A 26,152-nucleotide genomic window follows, 5' to 3' on the forward strand; every position below is an offset into this window, starting at 1 on the left:
TTTTCGCTGAGTCCTTATTATTGAAAAACAAGAAACATGTTTCTATTTTAGTTCTGAAGTCAATGTCACAAATAAAGTCACATGAAAATGAAAGCAATCAATCGATCAGCCAAAAATAACATCATGCAGCTTTCAACTGTTTCTATTCCCTGAAAAAGAGAAGACCTACTACAGCTAAAATATAAAATGAAAACAGAACTTTTCTTTTAGCAAAACTGCCCAGGCTGGCTACTCATTGTTGAGGGCACATTGTCAGGAAAGAGAGATTGAAATGCTCAAACGGGCCTATAGTTCGTCCTGCACAATAAGTCGAATAAAACAATGAGAAGAGCACCAATGTAGAGAATGAATGAATGAACTAATAAGGAATGAAAAAAGATGTTACATGTGCATCTTCATCGATTGAGGCGGCGGGGTCTTCTGCAACATCATCATCAGATGCATCACCTTCTGCAGCGTCATCAGACTCGTCTTTTTCATCCTCAGCCTGCGGAAAAAAAAAAAACAGGAAAAAAAAATTCCAGGTCAGAATATTGTTTACACAGATATTTAAGCAGCATAATTAGAGAGAAAAAAAATAAATAAATAAAAAGGAATTTTGAGCTTACGTCAGAATCAACTGGTTCATCCTTCGTTTCCTGAAAAAAAAGACGAATTGTAAAGAAAACCGATAAGCAGCAGTAGTTCATATAGCAAACTGTGTTCGATGTTCTAAAAAGAAGACATGCACAGTGAAACAAAATGATCATTCGATGATACCTCCTCTTCTCTCTTCTTTTCTGCCTCGTCGAATGCAGCTTTCTCGGCCTGTATATTTATCAGATACCAGTAAGCACTTTTAACATTCCAATCTAGAAAAGTTGAAGGGGTAAGAAAATTCAGAACAAATGAAACATACATCCTTTTGTTTGCCCCATGTTTCTTCAGCTAGCTTCTTAGCATAATCAGGGTCGTCAGCTATCAAGACATTGTCAAATAAGGTTCCAGATTTGACCTGCAACGTTGTACAATTGTCGAGTTAAAAGAAGTGATATAACATTAAGATCAACAGTAAAAAATGGAAGGAAGAAAAAGAAACAGAAATTTCTAACCTGCCATAATTCAATTCCTACGTACTTCAACTTTGGGAAAACATAGATATCGGGGTCATCCTTGAAGTCTGCAATTGGGTCAATATCGAGTTAGCCATGCTTGAAACTCTGTGGCAGAATTGTGATTAACTCAAATATATACGCGCATGCGATGTGAAGTACCTGGGTTATCAATCATTGGTGCCGTCCACTTGCCCTTGAAGTTGGGGTTTTTAATTTTCTGTTAACAAAACAACGCATAATTAGTTATAAGGAGTTAGTTTAATTAACAGTATCAAATACAAGAAAACTGAAAATCGACAAACCTTTGCCTTCCACGGACCCTTGTACTCAGGGTTGGGAATAGTTGGAGCAGTCCACTCACCATCCTCCTCATCATCCCAATCCTCAGGCTACAATACCAAATATTTTCAAATATAACATTAGTTAACGGCTTCCAATGCATTATTAATTGTAGAAACGGACACTGGAAAATGTTATTCAGTTACCTTTTTGGCATCAACATCAGGAATCTCCTTAGGGATGTCATCATAACCCTGTTTACAATTATTTTTTTTGAATTAATTAATCAAAAATCAAGATGATGAGTTATTACAGCAGAAAATGTTGAAGGTCAATTTACCGCTGGCTTCTTGTCCTCGGGATCAGCAATGAATTCCTTATCATCCCAATCTTCAGGCTGCCATTAAGATGCACAAAGGACAATGTGATGAATCTTGATTAATAAATATGTATTTTGAAACGAATTTAATGTATTACTGAAAAAAAAGAAAATATACCTTTTTGGCCTCAGGGTCTTTGATCTGCTTAGGAGGGAGAATATCCCAGTCAGAGTACAAGCTGCCAGTTTGCTTCTCCTCGTTGTCAATAAGAATGCTGTAAGTAGCATCGGGGCGTAGGATGAAAGTATAGACATGACTCAATTGGTCGGTCTCGCATGGAACTTCCTTCTTGATCAAGTGGTTTACCTCGTTGTGGGTAAGAATAGCATGGACCTTTTTCGTGGTGTAGCCACAGATATCTGGTCCAAACATGATACTGCAGCCAATATAAATACAATACAACCAATCAGCATTTTCAAAGATTATATAAGAAGAAAAAAAGAGGAAATCTAGGGCAAGGAGGAATCTGTGATAAAATTACCTGTATGGTGTGTCACCGCCAAACTTTTTCTGGTCAACGTCACCACTGAGTAACTTCATGTATCCACCACCACAGTCAAGCTTCTGCTCATGCTTGACGGAGAACTGGAAAACTAAGGTCTTCTCTTTGTTGCTCAATTCAGGGAATTCAGCTGAGATGGCATAGAACCTGTAGTCTTCACTAGTCTGGATACCTGCACAGTAAGATAAGATGAATATTATATATACAATTTCTAAAGAAGTATTAATTTACTCTGAATCAGCAAATGATGTAATTAATACCTTTGTCGTTAGAGTCTCCATTCCATTTGCCAGAGGTGTAATTCCACTCTCCAGCCATTTTCTCGTCTTTCTTCCAGTCCGATTTCACCCACCGACTCTCCCATCCATCTTTAGAGTTTGGAAAGTAACAAATTATCAGTACAAAACCATCAATGGAAACGAGAATTACATAAAATAACTCAGCTGTCATTATTTATTATCTTGAGACAATTATATTTACATCTACACTACAACAATTATCAAATAGGAAGAGCTCTTTGTATCAATATTTTCCACTCCTCACCTCCAATCATTATCAAATTTCAAAAAACAGCTAACCTCATTTAAAACAAAAAAAATCAGCCTTCATAAGCATGTACATTTCTGCAAATGCAAGCATTCTTAATATTTCTACATCATACGGATCATTATTTTCTGTCATTCAAATTTGATTGATCTGGACTACATTGCATAAAGGGTTCATAATTGCATAAAGGGTTCATAAAACCAGCTGTCACTATATGAATCATGTGTAACTGATACAATGATGATGACAAATTGAAATTGGGCTAACATTATAAAATTGATGCAAATCTCGTATCGGATTAAATCAGAAATTTCATAATGAAAACACAAGAGGCCACGTAAACAGAAATTTCATGATCAAAACAAATTGCTCTCAGATCTGAGATCTGTGTTCATTGATATCAGTTCGACCAAAATTAAATCAAGGTCACATTTCTTCCATCACCAACATCAGATCGACATAAAAACACAATCCAAACACCAATCATTCAAAACAAATAATGAAATCCATCGAAGACCACAGGAAAAAAAAAATCCATGTAGATACGATCTAATCAAACAGAGAGAAATGACAAATCGTACCATCAAAACGCTCCTCGAAGAACACTTTGGCAGATGATATCACAAGGAGGAGAGAGAGAGCAATGGCTAGAGAGAGAAAATTAGGGTTCATGATCTGCAACCTTCTCTGCGCAATCGCCATGACTGCTGTCTTTTTAGTTTTTGATATTAGGAGTGAGGATTGCCAGGGTCAGTGTGAGAGAGGGGTTTATATACAACGGATAATTTCACTTGGGAATTGCACTTCAGCTCCGTGTATGACGTGGACAGTCACGCCACGTGGACCAATAGAAAAGTGCAACGTGTACATCGACACTGTCATTGATTTGACGTGGCTGGTCATGATTGGGCAAACACGAATCGTAGCGTCCGTCCCTATGTGGAACGACGCTTGTACGCCAAACTGAGGCTACTTTTTCAAACTTCAAATGTCTATTTGCCTTTTATTATTTATGTGAAATTGAATTAGGGGTGGAAATGAAATTAATGGTGTAGATTACATTGGATATACATTTTATTAGCCACTTTGATTTTTCTTTTTCCTTTTATTTATTTTTATTTTTTAAATTGACCAACGGCAATTATTTATTTGAATTCCGTAGTAATTTGTGTTCTTCATTTTTTTCACCAAACTTGTTATAACTTTGTCTATTTTTTATTTTATCTTGATTCTAATTTTTAATATGAATTCATTAAAAAATATATGTTGGGATTGTACATATTCTATAAAAAAAGAAATACAATTAATAAATGTTTTACCAGAAGTTTAGTAAAAAAATGTGTAAAAATCATAAATTTATATACTTGCGGTAAACTCCATCCATATCTAATAGTCGTGCACATAAAAGTTTTAGGAATAAAAAGTTTTGCACCAACAAAAGGCGAAATCTCTCGCCCCCAGGGGCCCCATCCATTGGCCCGACAAGGATTGATGGAGGATTGTAAATCATGGTAACTCAGCGGTCCGTTAAGGTAGCGGACCCGGATCTGGTACCGTACCCACAAGGAACCAACCCTCATTGGAGTTGAAATTCCCACACTGCGGCTGCCAGGATTCGATCATAGGACCTTGCATCAACTTACTACCTCCGGAACTAGGTGAGCTACACCCATGCAGAATAAAAAGTTTAATTTCTTTTCACATAAAATGATTTTTATCAAAAACAAATTGACTATGAGCATTCTAAGATGCTTGAATCTCCACACAAAAATCAACGTACTTAATCTAAGTTTTCTTAGTTAATTTTGAAATTTTTTAATTATAAAATTATCCTACATTGACTTTAATTTATATATTGATACATGTTAGTACTACTAATAATGACACTAACAATAATCATAGTAAATAAATTAGGGCAAATGGCAAAAAGGCCCATCACATGGGACTTAAATGCATTTTAGTCCACAAAAAAAACAGTCTCTCAATTAAGCCCATCCCCATGTCTTTAGTCTAAAATACCCTCAATAATATAATTCTTAACAATTCCACCAATTATGCTCTAACTTCCTTAATATTACACATTGACCCCGGATTTAAACAAATATATCACATTAACCCCCAAAACTTTTTTTTTTCAGAAAATAATTTTTTTTCTGAACTGTTTTTTTCCGGCCAGATTCCGGCCAGATTCCGGCGTTGACCGCCGGAGACCGCCGGTCTCCGGCGTTGACTTTTTTTTTTTTTTTTTTTTTTTTTTTTTTTTAAATTTGTTTTTCCTGCTTTTTTTTTTCCGGCCGGTCAACCACCGTTGACCGCCGGTCTCCGGCGTTGACTTTTTTTTTTTTTTTTTTTTTTTTTGAATTGTTTTTCTTAGAAAAAAAAATATTTTAATTAATATTACTGTCTTGACTACTAAATTACTGTCTCAGACAGTAATATTACTGTTTGAGACAGTAATATTATGAATATTATTTTTCCGAACAGTAATATTATTAATATTATTATCTAAGACAGTTAAATTACTGTTGGAGACAGTAATTTAACATCCAAGACAGTAATATTAATTTAAATAAATTTTTTTTAAGGAAAAAAAAAAAAAAAAAAAAAAAAATTAATTAACAGTTAAGTTACTGTCTCCGACTGTTAAATAACTGCTGGAGACAGTAATTTAGCAACGAATACAGTAATATTAATTAAAAATATTTTTTTTAAGAATAAAAAAGTCAATTAACAGTTAAATTACTGTCTCCGACAGTTAAATAACTGCTGGAGACAGTAATTTAGCAACGAATACAGTAATATTAATTAAAAATATTTTTTTTAAGAATAAAAAAGTCAATTAACAGTTAAATTACTGTCTCCGACAGTTAAATAACTGCTGGAGACAGTAATTTAGCAACGAATACAGTAATATTAATTAAAAATATTTTTTTAAGAATAAAAAAGTCAATTAACAGTTAAATTACTGTCTCCGACAGTTAAATAACTGCTGGAGACAGTAATTTAGCAACGAATACAGTAATATTAATTAAAATATTTTTGAAGAAAAAAAAAAAAAAAAAAACAGTCAATTAACAGTTAAATTACTGTCTCCGACAGTTAAATAGCTGCCGGAGACAGTAATTTAGCAGCCAAGACAGTAAAATTAATTAAAATATTTTTTTTAAGCAAAAAAAAAAAAAAAAAAAAGTCAACGCCGGAATCTGGCCGGAAAAAAATATTTCAGAAAAAAAATTATTTTCTGAAAAAAAAAAAGTTTTGGGGGTTAATGTGATATATTTGTTAAAATCCGGGGTCAATGTGTAATATTAAAGAAGTTAGAGCATAATGGGTGGAATTGATACGAATTAGGGTTAAAATTGGGGTCAAAATTGAAATTTGGGTTAAAATTGGTTAATTGATGAAATTGGGCTAAATTGGGGTGTAAATCATGAAATTGGAGTTAAATTGGGTTTAAAATGAATTGGGGGTAATTTTGGTATATATAAAGGGATTTTCCTTATTTGCAAATAAGTTTGAATGGGGTGGATTTATTTGAAATACAAAAAAGTTGGATGTCCCTATTTTAATTAAGTGCCCTTGTCATGGGCCTATTTGCCATTACCCCAATAAATTATAGACATAATAACAAATATTATTATTGTAATTATTGTTAATTTGTTTATGCGTAACTATGGTTAACGATTTACATTATAAATCGTTGACAAGCAAGAGTAGAGATTTTAAGCCATCTTTTGGAAGTGATTATTTTTATATCAAGTATCATGCATTTGATCTTTGAAGTAAACTTTCGAGTTTTACGAAATTGTAGTATAACTATTCTTTAGTTTTTCCTCTCTTTGTTTCCCTTGTGGGAACAAGTCAAAAGTATTTTATTTTATATTAGAGAAGACTGAATTTCAAGTTTGTAGCGAGAAATCCTGGTCTTCAAGGAATAGCAGTGAAATCGAGTGGCTCGTCGGGGGGTCTTGGTCTTCTTTGAAGAAAGGATATTATGGTGGTATGCAAATATTTTCGTTAAATCATATTGACATTTACGTGTACGATGATGCTGCCAATACTGCTTGGAGATCTACTAGTTTCTATGCATACCCAAACTAGATGCATAAACAAATCATGCAGTTAAGAAAACTATCAAATTTATCAAGCAAGTCTTGGTTGTGTGCCGGAAATTTCAATGCTATTCTTGCAAGTTCGAAAAAAAGTGGAGGCATACCAATATTGTTTAGTGAATTAGCTTCCCAAGCCACCATGTCAATGGGCATGTGCTTTATCTAGAGAATCAGGCTTTCTTCTCATAGGAAGCAGTCTCACTTCCACACCAAATATGTGAGTCTATCAATAAGGATGCACTCGTAACTCAGACATTCCATTAGTTAAGGCTAGAGAACTCATTAAGAGATTAAAAAATAAACCTCAGTTATCGTACGCGAGCTTTTAATGCATGCACGCGTTTTAATGCGTGCATCTTTAATTTTAACAAGTTGCCATGCAATTCATTTTTCTCCGACCTAATTCATGGCATCTCCAGTCCCTAGGTAGTTGTATCTGTTGGCGTTAGATTTCCGATTATTGAAGATCGAGGAAATCCGCCGAGTTTTTGGAATTAAAAGATTGGCAAAGATTTCTTTACATGTTTATTTTGGGAATTATTTAGAGTCTTATGTTTGTAATATTCTTATTAGGACTTTGATTTATTTCCATGTATCTTATTCTAGTTAGGTCTCTTTGTACTTATCTAGAATAGAGTTAGAAATCGGCTAGGATTCTACTTACCTAGTTATACGATTTATTGGAGATCAGGAAAGGGTTTGAGAGGCAAAATTCGTGCCTATATAAAGCCACACAAGTCATTGAAGATCTCAGCACTTTTATTGGAGAAAAACCTCCTCTCATCGTATTGAAGTTGTGCTAGGACAGTTCCCGGAGCAGGATTGTGCCATCATCGGCTGTGCCAACATATACAGATTTGCTGTATAGATCTCAAGGGAGATCAACCGCATTTTCTGAAGGGATTTCAAGCTTGAAGAAAGTTCAAGGCATGCGGAGTGGAGCTGGTGTAGAGAGAGACACGAAATTCGAGTTGTGTACAAGAACGGCGTAAAAATTAAAGAAGGAGTCTTTATTATTTTTAGTAAGTCCTATTAATGTACACTGTAAATCTAAACTAGTGAAATCAGTCTTTATTGTTTTTAGTAAGTCCTATTAATGTACACTGTAAATCTGAACTAGTAATGTACACTGTAAATCTGAACTAGTGAAATCGTGTTTGCATGTCACAAGAAGTATAGTTGTAATTGAATACTGTTCCCACAACTTAACTGTTACAACTTAGGTTCATTGATTTATATAGACATATAAATCTACAGTATCCTCGTAACCAGTTTTTTATTTTATTTTTGACTTTAATACAATCCACTCGATGCACTTTTAGATATTTTATCAAATGATCTAAAAGAGATTTCATAAATCAATAAGTCTAGAGTCTCACAAATTTCATGGTTTATTAACCATTTTTACCGTACGACACAATATTGTGTTTCCACCAAAAAAAAAAAAATTATTTGGCACTTCGCCACTCAATCTCACTTATCAATACGCAAAAAACTGATTTATCACATTTATATGACACTCGAAACATCGATTATTTCACACATCGAAATTTATATCATAACTTAATCGTCTCTTTATTGACAAAAGTTAAATTAATTAGTCCAACTTTCATATTGATTTGGTTATAATGTTTGCCAACATATGACTCATCCATTGAGTAAAAACATATAGCCAATATTGGAATCTCAAGGATTTAATTCTAATTGTTGTCATATCCATCAACAACAACTAAATCATTTTTACACCACCAATCATAAACATATAATTCTAATAACCAAAAATCAGTTATTCACAAGTAAGCCTTTGCTAAATCTTATATATATATGTATAATCAAGCTTATAATATTACTTGCATATTTAAGATTGCAAATAATATATAATTTTTCACATTATCAAAATAAAAAATTTATAATCATAGAAATATTAATTAAACATAGTCACATCAAAATCAAATATCAATTATAATATGTTCCTATGTACAGGTACTCAAAGTTAAAATTTCTAAAAATGTAGTGCATGATGAGATTTTGAAACTTACTAATTGACATATAAATTATAATAATATAAATTTGCCAAATGACTATTGAAAAAGGCATATTTGAATTACTCCACCGAATAGAAATTAATGATACATATTTCAACAATCCAATTAAATAATAAATGCCAACTAATGCTCCGATTTTTTAATCAAATGAGAACATTCCAAACCTCAGTTTCAATTTTAAACTATTCGCACCAAGTCCACCAAACAATCGTCTCTTAGATTGGTTTTAACCAATTATACCTATTTTATTCGATCAAGCTATCAACTATTGTTCACCATGTTCCACACATCTATCATGCAATTTCACTATTCTATTGTGAAAATTATCACGATTAACATGTATAGAGAAAGAATATACCAAGAAATCACAATTTCTCAATTATCACTCTTTTGGTTCAACATTTTTTTTTTGAATATTTGGTTAAATTGGTGATTAGGTTTTTTTTCTCTCAACGTGAGAGCCATTTTCTCTCTACGTGAGAGGCACTAGATCCATTCGGATCAACTATTGTTATGGTGTTCTGATCGGACGTAATGTGTGTTAATTTTCTGTTTACAGATTGCCATAATTTCCTGACTATATGCTATCGTATATTTGATTTGTTTTTATTAGGGTTTGCTCTTTTATTAGACCATCTCCAATGGTCATAGGGTGGGTAGGGGTGGGGAGACAAAACCACCTCCAATGGAGGTGGGTAATGGGGGGGGGGGGGGGGGGGTATGGCTTGGGTATGGGTGGGGAGAAGGGGAGGGGGACTTTAGCTTCAGCTGCCCCCTTCCAACTCACGTGCTGGAAGGGGGCGTGTGTTTATTCGCCCATTTACTTTTTTTTTTTTTTTCTTTTTTCTTTTTTTCTTTGTTATGCGATTGTTTCTATTTCTTTTTTTTTTCTTTTCTCTTTTTTACAAGTCAAATTTGTTTATTTTTATTTATTTTTCTTTTTTATTTTTTTTTATTTTTTTTTATTATATAATTATTTTATTTTATTTCATTTATTTAGTTACATAATTTAATATCACATAATTTCAATAAAATCAACACTTTGTAAATAAATACTTTTATTTTTTTCTTCATTTCTTTCTTTTATTTTATTATTTCCTTTTAAATTATATCTTTATTCGTAATTTTATTATTATTATTTTATTTTGTTTCTTTATTTGGTTTTATTTTATTTTATTTTTTAATATATTTCTTTTATAATTGTAAAAATTAGAAAAAACAACAAATACGATTATTTTACTTTTTATTATAAATTTGAAATAACAACATAATTTTAATAAAACCAAACACTTAATTCGTAAATAAAAACTTAAGTAAAATTATTACATATTTCCATTGTGTCTTGCCCACACATGAGCTATTAAATCACGCTGAAGGTTACGATTTACTTCAACCGATCGCATTGTGTGACGACGTCTCATATAATCACTTATGGATATGCCGCTTGTTCTTGGGTTTAAGTCGAATTCCTCATTTCTATCATAACTGTTGGCACGAGCTCTGCGAGATGTGGCTGGGTTGTTGTCATCGTCATCTGACTCAGCATCAGCGTATTCATCTCGTTCGTCTTCCACAATCATATTGTGGACTACCATACATGTCATCATAATATTTCTTAGGTCCTTCAGATTTCACCCTCTTCGAGGCTGCTTCACTATAGCAAATCGGGCTTGAAGAATTCCAAAAGCTCGCTCAACATCCTTGCGGTATGCTTCTTGCATTTTTTAGAACAACTGTTCTTGATGTGTTCTCGGCTGCTTAATGGATTGAATTAACGTACCCCATTTTGGGTATATGCCATCAGCAAGATAGTATGTCATGTAGTGATCTTTTTCATTTACCTGATAGTGAACTCTTGGGGAAATTCTCTGAACAAGGTTGTCGAACAAGGGTGAATGACCCAAGACAGTGATATCGTTTTGTGAACCGGGTACGCCAAAGAATGCATGCCATATCCAAGTGTCAGATGAAGCTACTGCTTCGAGAATAATTGTGGGTTTATGTTTTCTTCCCGAAAAGCTCCCCTGCCATGCAGTTGGACAATTTTTCCATGTCCAGTGCATACAGTCTAGTGAACCGATCATTCCAGGGAACCCGCATCGTTCCGCTTTGTCAAGTAGCCTTATATCTGCGTTTGTCGGAGCACGAAGGTACTCATCTTTATACAACCGCAATATTGTTTTGCAAAATTCGCGCAAGGTCTCGGTTGCGGTTGTCTCTGCCATATGGAAATTTTCGTCAATTGAGTCAGCGGAGTATGCGTAAGCCAACATTCGCATAGCAACTGTAACCTTTTGGAGTGATGAGAATCCTAATTTATGGGCCCTATCAAGTTTTCTTTGAAAATATGGATTCGAGCGCTCGCAATCCTCAACCAAACGTAATAGTAAATGACATTTCATTCGGAACCGGCGTCTGAAATCATCTGCATCAAAAACAGGATTGTCAATGAAGTAATCATTCATGAGTTGTTCGTGTTTACCTTTTCGGTCGCGAAGTTTATATTTGCGTTCAGGAACAGAGCCACCGTGTACAACCTCTTGATTAACGGCTGCTTCATAGTGTAGACGAGCAAGTGTATCTGCTTCATTGTCTTCTTCAAGTATTTGCTCATTATACGCAACGCAATCGAATTGATTAGAACTCGAACCATAATTCATTATTGAAATATTTTGCTCGTAAAATGATTAAATGGATATATTGATGATGAAATATTTTATTGATTGAAACACATTTAAATAAGGAAGACAAGACATTAAATAAAATTAAGAGAACATCTACATGACTTAATTGAGAGATATATGGTGTTGACAACGACTATACAAACTTGATAGTGACTATACAAACTTTTGAATTGAAATTTTACTTTTTTCTGTTGTAGATTTTACTTTTGCAAACAACATCTACATGACTTAATTGAGAGATGGTGTTTACAACGACTATACAAACTTGATAGTGACTATACAAACTTTTGAATTGAAATTTCGTATTATTATAATTAAATTATTATTATTATTATTATTATTATTATTATTATTATTATTATTATTATTATTATTATTATTATTATTATTATTATTATTATTATTATTATTATTATTATTATTATTATTATTATTATTATTATTATTATTATTATTATTATTATTATTATTATTATTATTATTATTATTATTATTATTATTATTATTATTATTATTATTATTATTATTATTATTATTATTATTATTATTATTATTATTATTATTGTTGTTGTTATTATTATTATTATTATTATTATTATTATTATTATTATTATTATTATTATTATTATTATTATTATTATTATTATTATTATTATTATTATTATTATTATTATTATTATTATTATTATTATTATTATTATTATTATTATTATTATTATTATTATTATTATTATTATTATTATTATTATTATTATTATTATTATTATTATTATTATTGTTATTATTATTATTATTATTATTATTATTATTATTATTATTATTATTATTATTGTTATTATTATTATTATTATTATTATTATTATTATTATTATTATTATTATTATTATTATTATTATTATTATTATTATTATTATTATTATTATTATTATTATTATTATTATTATTATTATTATTATTATTATTATTATTATTATTATTATTATTATTATTATTATTATTATTATTATTATTATTATTATTATTATTATTATTATTATTATTATTATTATTATCATTATTATTATTATTATTATTATTATTATTATTATTATTATTATTATTATTATTTATTATTATTATTATTATTAATTATTATTAGTAATAATAATAATTATTAATTATTAGTTATTAATACTAATATTATTATTATTATTATTATTATTATTATTAATATTATTATTATTATTATTATTATTATTATTATTATTATTATTATTATTATTATTATTATTATTATTATTATTATTATTATTATTATTATTATTATTATTATTATTAATATTATTATTGTTGTGGTTGTTATTATGATTTTATTATTATTATAGTGGTGAGAGTGAGAATTGTAAAAAAAGTAATATAAGACCGAACGGTTGGAAACGACGTAGGTAGAGGGAGGGGGAGGGGGATGGGGAGGAGAGGGGGAGGGGAGGGGAAAAACCCCCCTCTCCATTGGAGATGCTCTTAAGTGGTTGCGGCGTTTCGTTGTTTGTTTCGCTTTGCTCTAGTTTTCCTTTCTTGTTGTTGTAGTCAACACCTACTATTTTCTCAGATCCACTTACAGTGTCATTGGAGATCCCACAACTTCAAACTCTCTCTCTCTCTCTCTCTCTCTCTCTCTCTCTCTCTCTCTCTCTCTCTCTCTCTCACGGAGGATGAGGAGGAATGTATTACAGTGGACATAGGGATCGGTACGGATAGGTCTCCCGACAATCATAGCAGGCTAGTGGGAAGGGTCGTCGTGTCCAAGGAAAACTCGTTCCACACACTGAAATAATGCAAAAAAGAACGCGCGCAAAATAGTATGCGCAAAAACTCTAATGAAAACACGAGCTACAATACTAGGACATGAATATGCATCAATACACATGCACAAAAGCACTCGCACAAAAAAATATGCACAAACATACACGTATAAAACAGTGCAAAGAAAATTTGTGCAAAAGTGATTGTGGACAAACGCTAATGACAACACGAACTACAATTCTAGGATATGAATACAAACCAACGAACATGCACAAAAACACTCGCACAAAACAATATGCACACACATACACATACATAACAATGCAGAAAAGAACTCACGCAAAACTGAATGCACAAAGACGCCAATGAAAGTACGAACTAAATACTAGGACTAATAATACACATCCACAAACATGCACAAAAACACTTGAGAAATAAAAAATGCACAAAAATACATGAACAAAACAATGCAAAAAATTACTCGCGCAAAAGTGCATGCACCAAAACGCTCATGAAAACACGAACTACAATCTAGGACATGAATACGCATTAACAAACATGCACAAAAACACTACCACATGACAACATGCACAAACATACACGCACAAAAAATGTAGAAAATACCTCGCGCCAAAATGCATGAACAAAGACGCTAATGAAAACACAAACTACAATACTAGGACATGAATACGCATCAATAAACATACACAAAAACACCCGCACAACGTATTAAACAATGCACAACAGTAGTCGCGCAAAAACGCTAATCGAAACACGAACTATTATACTAAGACATGAATAACCATCAACAAACATGCACAAAAAAAACCCACACAGAAAAACATGCACAAAAGTGCATGTACAAAAACAGTGCACAAAAATACACGGATATAAACAATGCAAAAATATACACGTACAATAACAACGCACAAAAAGTACGCGCGCAAAAGTGTATGCGCAAAAACACAAACTACAATCTAAGACATTAATACGCATCAATAAGCGTGCACAAAAGCACTCGCACAAAACAACATGCACATACATACACGTACAAAAAAATGTGAAAAATAACTCACACAAAAGTGCATGCACAAATTAAAGACACTCATAGAATCACGGACTACAAAACTATGACATGCCTACGCATCAAAAAATTAAAGACACTCATAGAATCGAGAAAATATCCTTCTTCGTCTCTTCGTTGGTTATCTCCCATTATGTTTTTTTCACGTTGAATTCTCCTAGCTGCTCGAAAAGTGTGTTTGATTTCCGGGTCAAACGGTTCTCTATCGAGATTGAGTCTCTTGCACATAAAATAGTACCTAAAATAAAAATACAAAGAAAACAAACATTAAATATTTGGGTGAATCGTGAAAATTGTTCAAATTTAGAGGTAGAGTAAAAATAGATAATAAAAATATTCTCGGGCAATGGTGCAAAAAACTTGTTGGTTATTTTACCTACAGGCAAGTGCACGTATCGAACAAGTAATAGAGTGGACAATTAAGTCCGAATATCATTCCCACAGAATATTAATTATCTAATCATAGTCGGTAAATTCTACCAATTATTATCAAGCCCACCCTACATAGTCGAAAGATGATTAATTATTCTAAATTAAACTAAAGCAATTTAAAATGAAAATAATTAAGCAAGAGCACAAAACCAAATAAACACGGCGATTTATCAGATTAAACAAGCCTATGATTTTATTATCTCCCTATGTGATTATTAATTCCCCAATTCCTTCAATTATGTAAATAATTAAATCGGATTACTAACCTAAGATGCTTAATTAATCATAACCCACTTCCGGGTGTATTACGATTCTAATACTCTAGATTAAATTATTATATTCCTACGCAATTAAATCTTAAACACAACATGAAGGACAAATTTCAATAAAGCCTACCTAAGAGCAACTCCAGCAGTTGTCAGTTGTGATATATGCTAAATTTCAGCAAATTTTATAACTTTTAGTGAAAATTGGAGCTCCAGCAGCTCTTTTATATTATAGACCATATGGCATATTATAAATTTGGCTTGTCAAATTTGAAACACCAAGAGGATGAAATGGCAAAATCACTTTTATTAAAAAATCAAATTACTGTACAATTGCACAAATTCCCAACTCTAAATTCACTATCTTTAATTATTTAATTAACACTTAAAATGACCGTTGAAAAATAATACTTAAAATATTAATATTTAATTGAAATTTGTAACACTTAAAATATAATTATTTAATTGAAATTTAAATTATTATTATTTTAAACTAATTTTTTTTATTATATCATCAAATATATGAAATATAATAATAAAATGTAAACTTATATATTAAAAAATATATTGGAATGAGTAGTGATGTTTTAAAGTGATGTGTTAAAATATAAAAAACCACTGCTGGAGTGAGTCAGAAAAGGTGGTGGGCTAAAACATTATTCACTGCGTATAAATTGATAAGAAGTGATAAATTTTAACACCACTGCTGGAGTTGCTCTAAGAGATTAACTATATTCATATGTTAATACAACAAAAACTTTTCTACCGCAGTTCTAATTATTAAACCGCTCTTCCGATTCATGCGTTTAACAATAACAGATAAGTACATAAAGTGGTCAGTTTCATGCACTTAATAAAACAAGTCGAAGAAATAATCCGAAATTAAAATTTGCATAAAAACATAGAAAAGGGTTCATAAATCCCACATAGGGTTCAAAATAAAATCCTAGAAATAAAGATTTTAGCTACTTATGATTAAATTAAACACTAAATAAAAAGAATTCATGGAAGATAAAAACTATGCTTGAATCTTCAAAGTCTTCGTCTTCGATATTGCTTCATTGCTCTCGAATTTTGCGTAAAAAGAGGACTCCTAATTGTGTGCTTGAGATGACTTTTTGTAATGTGGGAAAAATTGGGGAAAAAACAGTTTCCTTGTAATTTTTAGAAGTTCCTTTACTGCGCAGTTTTTCCTTTTCGAATGTTTGGCTTCTCCATCTTTGTCCACCTTTTTTTCTAAATTGTAGTTTTAACCATCAATTTATTCAATGTTTTAATTTGTTCCTGAAACACAATGAATCAAAAGTTTAAGTAATAATTATCAATAAAATACACCAAAAGCTCCACTAAAAGATATGATTAAGTGTGAAAATATACACTTAACAGCCACCGTCGACTGCACGCATGAGCCACCGCCACTTGCTTCACGTGCCGCCACCAAAGCTTGGACTGAAGGTGCTGCTTATGTTCTTGATGTCCACGTGATGCTTCATTTAGGTAGAATTCCATCATAATTGTAATTAGGAGTTAGAAGCATGCATTTGTCGTATTATGTGTTTTTGTAGTATTTTAGTGGCAAAATAGGAATCACTGCAAAAAATGGCCAAAACCGGTAAAGAGATGTTGAACACTAATAAGACCTAAAATACATCTTTAGGGGCAGCCAAGAAGCCTCGAAATAGGAATAAATGAAAGAGACTCACCTTGAAATTAAGTTGGATAAACGAATCAGAGCATCAAAAGAAGAATTCAATTGGTAGCAGGATGACAAAGATCAGACGAAAAAATTATTCGGCTTCCGTTCTTCACAGAGTTTTATATTGAATTCTATGGTTAATGCACTTTAGTTTATGTTCTTAGATGATATGTTTAGTTGATTCTCTATCTAGAATTTTATCGGAGCCCCGTGGATGTTGTGAATCATGCTTTCAATCTTGTGCAATACTTTATTTATGATGTTTGGTTTGATGACACACTATATATGTAATGTGAATTTGTGTATAGTTAATTCACAACTAATTATCAGAAATTGGATTGTAACCATAAGAATTCTAGTTTTAGTGAGCACTAATGTCTATCTTATATATATATAACGAAGATATTTTGAACTAAAACCTAGACCTAAACTTATGGTTAATTTTACAAATTAATAAATGTCTAATTTAACCATTAATTAATTTATTATTTAAACACTAACTCCTATATTTAAATATAATGTAGGTATGTTTCTAATTATTTATATTTATATTTTTTTTATTTTTCTACTCCACTCTAACCACCCACTAAAACCCCAACTAATTCATCATGGTAGAAGTTATCATACTATCATCTCAACCCCTACCAATTTCATTCTTCTATTTAAACTATTTAAACTCATGAGAACTTCACCAAAAATCACATTTTTTTTGCCAAGCTTCTTCTTCTTTCTCATTTAAAATTTTGTACGTCTTCTTCTTCGTTTATTTAATAACTGTGTAATGCCGTTTACTTATTTATTTTTGCATTTGTGTTTGACATATTGTAAATTTCTTTTGCAGCAAGCCTGTTCGTATCAACATAATTTGTGGTTGGAGCGAGCTACTCACGCAATTCGATAGAAGGAAAAAGAATTATGTCAGAAAATATTTATTATGTGCTTCTGTTAGTTCAAAGCTTTTTTTATCTATAATTTATTTATAATATTTAAGTTTTATAACTTACAAGACTTTGTTGCTATATTTTAATTCGTTCGAGATGTTGCATCCCTATTTTAAGATTAATGCATTTTTTTTTGTTTTCTCTAGACCATTATTTGAAGCTACTCAGCAATTATAAGACATTAAACGGGAAAAAATCAGTAAAGAAGAGAAGAAACCATCATCATCTCACATCATACACCAAATGCTTGGCAACATGTACATCTACAAACATTCATGCTAGGCTCATGTAATTATGCGAACTTATTATTTATATTATTAGGTTTTAAGTTTGTGAGTATATTGATAGCTCCAAGGTCATTATTGTTTCTTGAATATGCAACACAAATCTACGATTTCTTTTTCCGTTCGTTCATCCATTATATTCTGACAAAATTGGCATAGATTTTGATGTGAGAACTTATGCAGTGAATTTTTGTTTGCTCAACTAATATGAATGTTCTGATTATTTTTAATCTAGAAAATTGAATTAGCATTCTTTTTAAATATTGTTGCAACTTTTGTATATAAATTTGAATTGTCATCATTGTAAATTCAATCACAAACTTTAGAGGAAAAAAATTGCATAACGGGAAAAAACTTAAAACGCAACAGTAAATATTGGAAAAACTATCCAATTGTTTTATTTGATAAATAAACATGAAAGATTCGTGCATATCATAACAAAAATTAAATGCCTCTCATTAAAGGAAAAAGAAAAATCAACTACCATATAACCGTGCATTAAGAGTAGTAGATACATTTTGTGGTTGATTAAACAATTACTTTGAATCGTGTATGCAAGTTTTTCCCAAAACCTAGCTACCTTCTTCATATGATTTTCGTAAAACTTTAACTAACATTTTGCTCTCTTTTTTTTTCCATATCTCACCCATGCTTCCTTTCATGTGGCAAAGTTTTGTTGCACATAGTCGTCTATTTTAGTTATAGAGTGAAGTGATTGCGAAACTGATTTTGCTGCATCCGAGAAAAGAATTGCACAATAATATGCGACCTGCAACAAGATCTAACTACTTAATCGAGATAGAAGAATTTTTGTTAAGAATTTTGCGTAGTTATCATGTTGCATTATCAAATTTGTAGAAATGTTAATTCATTACTGAAATTTAAATTTATTTTTATTACAATTATTATCGTCCCTACCTATTTAAGTAATATTTGTTATCTATATTTTTTGTAATAACACACATTTACAAAAACTCCCCACTTCCAGTAACTTCCCGTTAATAAATAACTTCTTGGATCCACTATATAATAAATTCATATATGTTTCAAGAAAATCGTTCATATTTGAATTTTCTTTTGTGTTTTAATCAAAATTAGAGTTGTGAATGATTCGTCTTCGTTGGAGGTGGAAACCAACAACAATTCTTGGGCGTTTCTTGAGACCCTCTTATTTCTATGTCCATCTACTACTTTATTACATATTTATTTTTATAATTTTTTTCTATGATTTTTATCAAAACTAAGTGTCTTTCCGTACACTTTGTCACGGATTCCCCAAGTATCAATCTTGAGGATGTTGAGAAATAACGAAGCAAGAGGTGTCAAACGATGATATGCTAGACTTCGGCAACATATGAAGCCTTGGGTTATATTGTTGAACATCTCATGAATGCACGTTATTTTTAACCACCCACTCATCACATCTTATGAATGCACGTTAGTATCGGTAGATTTTTTTTTTTTTTTTTTGACTATGTTTTTCACTTTTTGGATTTTTTTATATAAACGAATAAATGATAAATAAATAAAAGGAAAAAAAAAAACTACCCACCATATAAAACAAATTATTTGCAGTTATTCCCATATACCCTCTCACTACTATCACAAAACTGGTCGTATACCCTCCCACCTCCAATTATTTTCAGTTATTCCCATATATCCTTCATTAAATAAATAATTGTTCGTATGGCCAAATCGGAAAATAATCACATCACAAAACTAATTTACTAATAATATGCTTTTTAGCAGATGGGATTGGAGGTATACCTTTTCTTCCGTCATGAATTTACTTATGTTTCCAATTTTTATCACTATTTTGCTTTATGCCATTTTCTTGAGTGGTTATTAGGGGTGTGCGCGGGCCATAAACCCGCGGGTTCTATCAAAACCCGCCCTCGTCCCGTCAAACAACGGTTCTTGATTTTGAAGAACCAAACTTGTGGGTTTTTAACGGGTTTACGATAGACGGGTCCATGGCGGGTTTGTAGTAGGACCCAACCTTTACGGGTCGAAACCCGTTATCGTCTAAACTATTTTTTTTTTTTATATATAATTTATAAGTTTTACGGGAGAATAATTAGAAACTAAAATGAATAACCTAAAATTTTAAATTGAAACCAAACATAAATAATGTAAATGTCAAGAGTAAATAAAAATTAATATAAAACTAAAAATAACTAATTCATAACTTAAAAGACAAAATTTAAATAAAATAAATATAGTTTTTTCAAGCATAACCAACGCTATTCAGCTCCATTCAACACCATTTTCTTCCTTTTTTTTTTTTTGCCGTGTGTTGACCGTTGTATATATATGCTTTTTTTCCTACATTTTCTTAGAGATTTTCATAATATTTATAGCTATTACTTCCACAATTATAGTTTAGTTGATTTATGTATTTGATACACTAGAGATACTTTATTTATTCATTAATATTATTAATTTATTATACTATATAATGTAAACAAAACGACGTCGTTTTGTGTGGCGGGGCGGGACGGGTTTCACGGGTATTAAAAAAAATGGAACCCGTCTAAGACCCGAACCCACGGTTCTTCACCATTTTAGGACCCAATCCTATGGATGGATCTATCCGTCCGGTCCCAACGGGGCGGTTTTTCACGGGTTTGACGGGTGTAGCGGGTTGATGGGTCCGACTTGCTCACCCCTAGTGGTTATTGTTAATAACATAATGTTACTATCTTTTGTTTGGTTATATTAATTTTTCACTCTATATTGGGGTTCTGTTAAACAACTTTTTTTCGTTTGCATTATGGTGTATTTGTGCTATTTTATTGATAGATTATATGCCTTGCAATTAGTTGGTTGTTTACATTTTTTTTGTCCTGCGTATGGGTTTTGTATATGCCATATACGTTTATCAATTTTGTCTTTATTATCATGTATTTTAATAATTCATCATGCCCTTTTTCTTTAAGTTGTTTAATAGTTAGTATTGTTTTTACTCTTCTTTCTTGGTAGCAACTCTAATGGAGGAATCTATATGAGAATTAAATGGATAACTTCTATTATAATGCGACAAAACTTAAATTTTCATATTCGAGGAATTAAATTGGTAGCTATTTTGATATTCAACTTCCGAAGATGTAAAAGTTCTTCTTGGAAAAAAGGTATCAAAACATTAATTACCCAAAAAACCTATCATGAATTTACATGGGTCAATTTTAAATATATTTATACTTATATTTAAAATTTGATGATCTATTAAATGCTTGAAGTTGGAGTATATGAGTATCAAAATATAAAACGAGAATCTAATAAATATTTAACGATCCATTTCAATGTTGTACCATTGGAGTTGCTCTTATATTTATTAAGAAGAATAAGGAGGAGGAGGAGGAGGAGGAGGAGGAGGAGGAGGAGGAGGAGGAGGAGGAGGAAGCAACAGGAAGAATGAGGAAGAGGAAGAAGAAGAAGCATGAGGAGAATGAGAAAAAATAAGGAGAAGGGAGAATGAGAAGAACAAAGAGAAAGAAGAAAAAATGGAAGGAGAAGAAGAAGAAGAGCTAGAAGAACAATAAAGAAGAAGCAGGAAGAAGAAGGAAGAAAAAGCAGGAGGAAAAAGAAGAAGAAGTAGTAGTAGTCGTGCGAGGGAGGCTTTGTGAAGAAGAAACAGAGGGGTGCGAGAGGTTTGTGTGTGTGGTATTAAACAAAAAAAATGAGACTTTTTATGTTTTGTGATATTAATTTTCATCAAGGGTACAAATGCCATTACCTATTTAATATTTAGGCGGTATTAAAGTGAGAAACAATTGATATTTGAAATAAACATCCCCTTTGCTACATTTGAATTATTTATTGTTTCAACATACATTTTAATCAATTAAATAAATATAATAAGGTCTAGGATTCTATCTTTACGCTATGCTTCAATAAATCTAGAAGTTTTTCCCTTTTTATATTTAATTAATTGATTACGTCTTTAGTATAACAATCCTCCATTTATTGCTTCATTGGATAAAATTTAACTGTGAGTGATTGTGTACGTAGAAGAATAAATCAGTTGCTCTATGTGCATTAGGCATCCCGACTCTTAGACGTCCCACTTTATTACTTGTACGCGATAAGGTAACATGCGAGTAGGTAAAATCACAAACATGTGCTTGTGAGAATGAGAAAGAGAGAGTAGAGATGAAGATATAGAAGAAAAATGATAGATCAAATGGTGTTTAGTTTAGAGCAGTAGTGACGAAGGTTTTAACATATAGTAAAAGAGTAAAATATGGTTATAATAATTTAAGGGGTATCCTTATTAAGAAAAATTATGTTGTACCATTCCTAATTGGGAATAGTGATTGGAGGGGGAGGGGGTTTGAGTTGTTGTGTGTGTGTGTCTTTACACTATTTTTTCCTTTTATCGGATATGTATGATACTCAAAAATGCATTTTTTTTCTTAATTCATATTAAAAATCTACTATCTTGTTAGCTCACGTATTACTCATATATAAAATTAAGATGACAAAAATTGTTCAAGAGGGTCGACGAGTAGGTGGAGAATGAAGAACACATATTGATTCTCATGCTAATATTTTTTTATTGAGCTCATCGCACATAACTAAGAGCACATTTTGTTGAGCTTATAAGCTCTTAAAAATAACTTATAACATGTTTAAGAGTTTATGAGCTCTTAAAATGTGTTTGATAATTATTTTTAGAAAGATCTTAATATTTAAAAAGATAAGTTGTTAGGAGCTTATAAGTTGTTTTAAAAAAATACTTACGTTCCACCTTTTTGATTTAAAATATTATTTGGTCTCTAATTAAAATATTAAAAAAAAATTACTCTACTAACTTATAAGTTCCATATCCAAACACCTTCAAATTCAATCTTAACAATAAAATCTAAAAGTTTATTACATGTTGTTAAGTGTAGAAATTACAAGCAAATGCAAGTACATTCTATTAGAGTACTGTTTAAATTAATTCGACAAATGCGCTGATTTGTTGTTTTTTGACTATGGAGGTGACGAATCGAGACTTTCGAGTTCGTGAAAGGAAAAAAGGGATGAAATACGTGAAAATTAAAGAAACAAAGTGAAAAACAATCATGTTGTCACCATACGCGTAAAACCTACGTATGAATAACCCCAAATGTACAGTATCGCATTTTCTAGAATAGTGAGTTCCAGATATCGATCCACATGGAGTTAAGTTCATAAATTTACAAAGTACCGTAGTTACACTATCCTAAACTTTATCTGGACATTCGAAAGGATAGGGGATGAAATGAAGCTAAAAATAAACAAAAATAAAAACAATGATGCACCAGGACAAGCGAAGAATTCCGACTTGTGGTGGCTTCTACGGTAAAATCCACCAATGTACTGTCGATATAGATCTACAAATCCGAATATAATGTCAACTCTATATTCGCTAACCCAGACACTAAAATACCCTAACCCCCTCTTCAGTGTAGTTACAGTCTACCCACATATCCGACGTCTCCGTTCAGAACCTGATATTAAGAAAGCATTTAGGTCATGTCCTTAAGGGCTACCCGATGTGCATCACGTCTCCGTTTCCACAACTCGAGCTAGGTTTTCCTAAAATCAAATGAGAAATCCTCTCTCAAGTTCATTCCCATTTACAATCAATTCAACTGTTGGCCAAATAATCAAAAGCATTTGATACAGAAAAACATAAACAAAATCAAAGAACGACTAATAGATCACAGATCTAGAAATACAAATCAATATATACAAGGATTCATTTCCCTAAAAGAAAATGATTTGTTCATTACAAACATAACATAAAAATGAAGAACACGAAAAATCATAAACTAAATGTAATGAAAAGGATTATGAAAAACCCGAGTCAAAACCCTTGTCAAAGCTTCCCGCGAAGAACTGGCGAAATTCGAAGAGAAAACCGTAAAAGAGTTCCAGAAGAATCGAAGAAAAGTTAATAATATGTCCATCCCTTCTCAAATGATACTAAGAGTTTCTATTTATAGCTTTGCCTTTTTGGATATTTTTTTATGCATCCCGAGGCCATATCGCGATATGGGAAGTAGTATCAAGAGATATGGCAAAACTGCAAGCTCTTTGTTTCGTTTTCTCCGATATCGCCATACAAGAAGGCATATCGCGTGATATGGCAAAACTACAAGCTCCCTATTTCGTTTTTTCCCATATCGCGATATTACTAGATATATCTCGATATGGCCACTTTGTTAACTTCAAACTCTTTTTCGATCATGTTTCAGCACGAATGTGACAAAATTGGACATGAAAATTGTAGCTCTCGCAGTTGGCTTTCTAAATCCACTTGAATCAGCTCAATCGGAGGTCGTATGAAGAAGTTATGTATGACATACCGAACGCTGTCAGCGTCCACTTGAATGCAATTTTGCACTTACGACGTGATTCTGGGCTTCGCTTCCAAAATCATTTTAAATCGGCAAAAATAGCTTCCTTTACCTAAAACTGAAATAAAACAAGAAAATCATAATATATACAAATAAAGTCGAAAACTCGGACGAACGAATATCAAAACTTGAAGAATTGAAAAGTTAAAATCGTGCAAAACGAACACTCATCACACCCTCAACCTTAGATCTTTACTCGTCTCGAGTAAATAAAACAAAATTACAACCCAAAAACAAAAACGACAAAAGCATAAAACTAAACCTTGGCCACTAACGTAGGGAATCACGATTGTATTCAGCGTATTTAAGAAGCATTAAAACCCCTAGGTACCCCCAAAGGATGAGTTGTGTCTCGTGAGTGTTTTGAGAAAACACACCTACAAAGTTGCCGGGTTAATCAAAGCATTGCTATTAATTCCAAAGATAAAACAAGCTAGATAACCTAAAATTTTAGAATAGCATACGGCTTAAGATATTCGAATTTTCTACCAACGCAATTAGTTGTTTCTACACCAAAATCTTAGATAGACTCTAAAATTCGTAATCAAACACAGAGCACAATCATCGAGGGATTTGAGTATAAATCGAGATGAAAAGTTAGTTTTGATTCTGAATCCATAAACTCTAATCGGGCAATGGAAGGTCTATTTATTCAACAACAAAATAACATAATCTTTTTTTTTTGGTTTTCATCACATTTTTCTCTTTTTTTTTTTTTTCTTTTTACATAAGATGTATAAAATCCTTTATTTATATGATATCACTATATTCTTTTTATACATGATCGACACCAAACAGTTATCTCTATGACCCCTGTAGCGAATTTTGGTCTAAGAAACGATCAAGCTAGTTAGCCCGAGATGCTGAGTGATATGAGCACCCATAAGGTTAATATTCGAGCCACAGAGCTGGGATACCAAAGCACTACAAACAAAGCACAAAATAACAACAAAAAGTAAAAGCGTATAGACCATTATCTAATTTTAGCCAACAACTCGAATCGTGAAAAACGTAGTTCAGTTCTAACTCAGTCCCAAAAGCTCAGACTTTTATACCTCTTAGAATCATGTGGTCATGCTTAATCGAAAAGATTCAAAAAGCTTTAAAAAAAAAGTTGCAGAAACGTAGTCGGAAGGTTCATCTATTAATTGCCGATCATGCACAACTTCAATTCAAAATCAACTAACAAGTCTATGAATTGATTAACTGCTCTGCTTCTACAGAATCTGTAAAATGCAACTTACACTCGATTCTATATGAAATGAATGTGACAAAAATAACACCAATACAGAAATCGAAATACATAAATGAAACTAAATTATATGATATGAATGCAAAAGACAAAAAAGAAAATAAGCTAAACTCACCCCCAAACTTAGATCATGCATTGCCCTCAATGCGAAAAATAAAAGAGATGAAAAATAAATACGCCATAAACAGTCGTGCCGCAGATTGATCAGTGTTCTGCGGTTGTGAAAGTGCTCTTTGATTGCAGGGGGTGCCGTGGATTTTGGTACCAAGGGCGAAATGCCGGAGTTGGCTAGCCTTCCCAACTTCTTACTGTTCTTTCCATGGGGACGAGATACGACAAAAGTCAAGAAAAATGGGTGAAATTTAACTTTAAACCAAAAAATGC

At 31.8% G+C, this 26,152-nt stretch overlaps 2 protein-coding genes across 4 annotated transcripts; both read right to left on the minus strand.

The window, feature by feature from the left end:
• LOC105954682 (calreticulin) lies at window positions 1-25,234 on the minus strand. 3 transcript variants are annotated; one of them, XM_088813343.1, is made up of 15 exons: window positions 25,224-25,234; window positions 3,383-3,511; window positions 2,516-2,623; window positions 2,235-2,427; window positions 1,871-2,129; window positions 1,714-1,770; window positions 1,580-1,627; window positions 1,397-1,483; window positions 1,254-1,311; window positions 1,092-1,159; window positions 899-994; window positions 760-807; window positions 609-638; window positions 386-487; window positions 1-297 (listed from the first exon to the last, which is right to left on the minus strand). In XM_088813343.1, the coding sequence occupies exons 2-15, from the start codon at window positions 3,501-3,503 to the stop codon at window positions 286-288; spliced, it is 1,287 nt and encodes a 428-aa protein (XP_088669469.1). In that variant the 5' UTR covers window positions 3,504-3,511; window positions 25,224-25,234; the 3' UTR covers window positions 1-285. The 3 variants fall into 3 exon arrangements, with proteins under 3 accessions (XP_088669469.1, XP_088669470.1, XP_088669468.1); XM_088813344.1 differs by lacking the exon at window positions 25,224-25,234 and adding an exon at window positions 9,835-9,847; XM_088813342.1 differs by lacking the exon at window positions 25,224-25,234 and adding an exon at window positions 9,787-9,796.
• LOC148765156 (uncharacterized) lies at window positions 10,683-11,618 on the minus strand. The gene has a single exon (XM_088812681.1). The coding sequence runs from the start codon at window positions 11,616-11,618 to the stop codon at window positions 10,683-10,685; it is 936 nt and encodes a 311-aa protein (XP_088668807.1).
• Window positions 25,235-26,152: the final 918 nt, after the last annotated feature.

Source organism: Erythranthe guttata, chromosome 14 (genome assembly GCF_056151865.1).
Source record: "Erythranthe guttata isolate IM_541 chromosome 14, IM_541, whole genome shotgun sequence".
NCBI lineage: Eukaryota > Viridiplantae > Streptophyta > Magnoliopsida > Lamiales > Phrymaceae > Erythranthe > Erythranthe guttata.

Excerpts from the sequence above, each read along its gene's own strand:
- LOC105954682 (XM_088813343.1), bottom strand. The coding sequence starts at position 3,503 with ATGGCGATTGCGCAGAGAAGGTTGCAGATCATGAACCCTAATTTTCTC. Across the intron at positions 2,624-3,382 it reads CTTCGAGGAGCGTTTTGATG|ATGGATGGGAGAGTCGGTGG; the intron begins GTACGATTTGTC and ends CAAACTCTAAAG. Across the intron at positions 639-759 it reads AAAAGAAGAGAGAAGAGGAG|GAAACGAAGGATGAACCAGT; the intron begins GTATCATCGAAT and ends CTTTTTTTTCAG.
- LOC148765156 (XM_088812681.1), bottom strand. The coding sequence starts at position 11,618 with ATGAATTATGGTTCGAGTTCTAATCAATTCGATTGCGTTGCGTATAAT.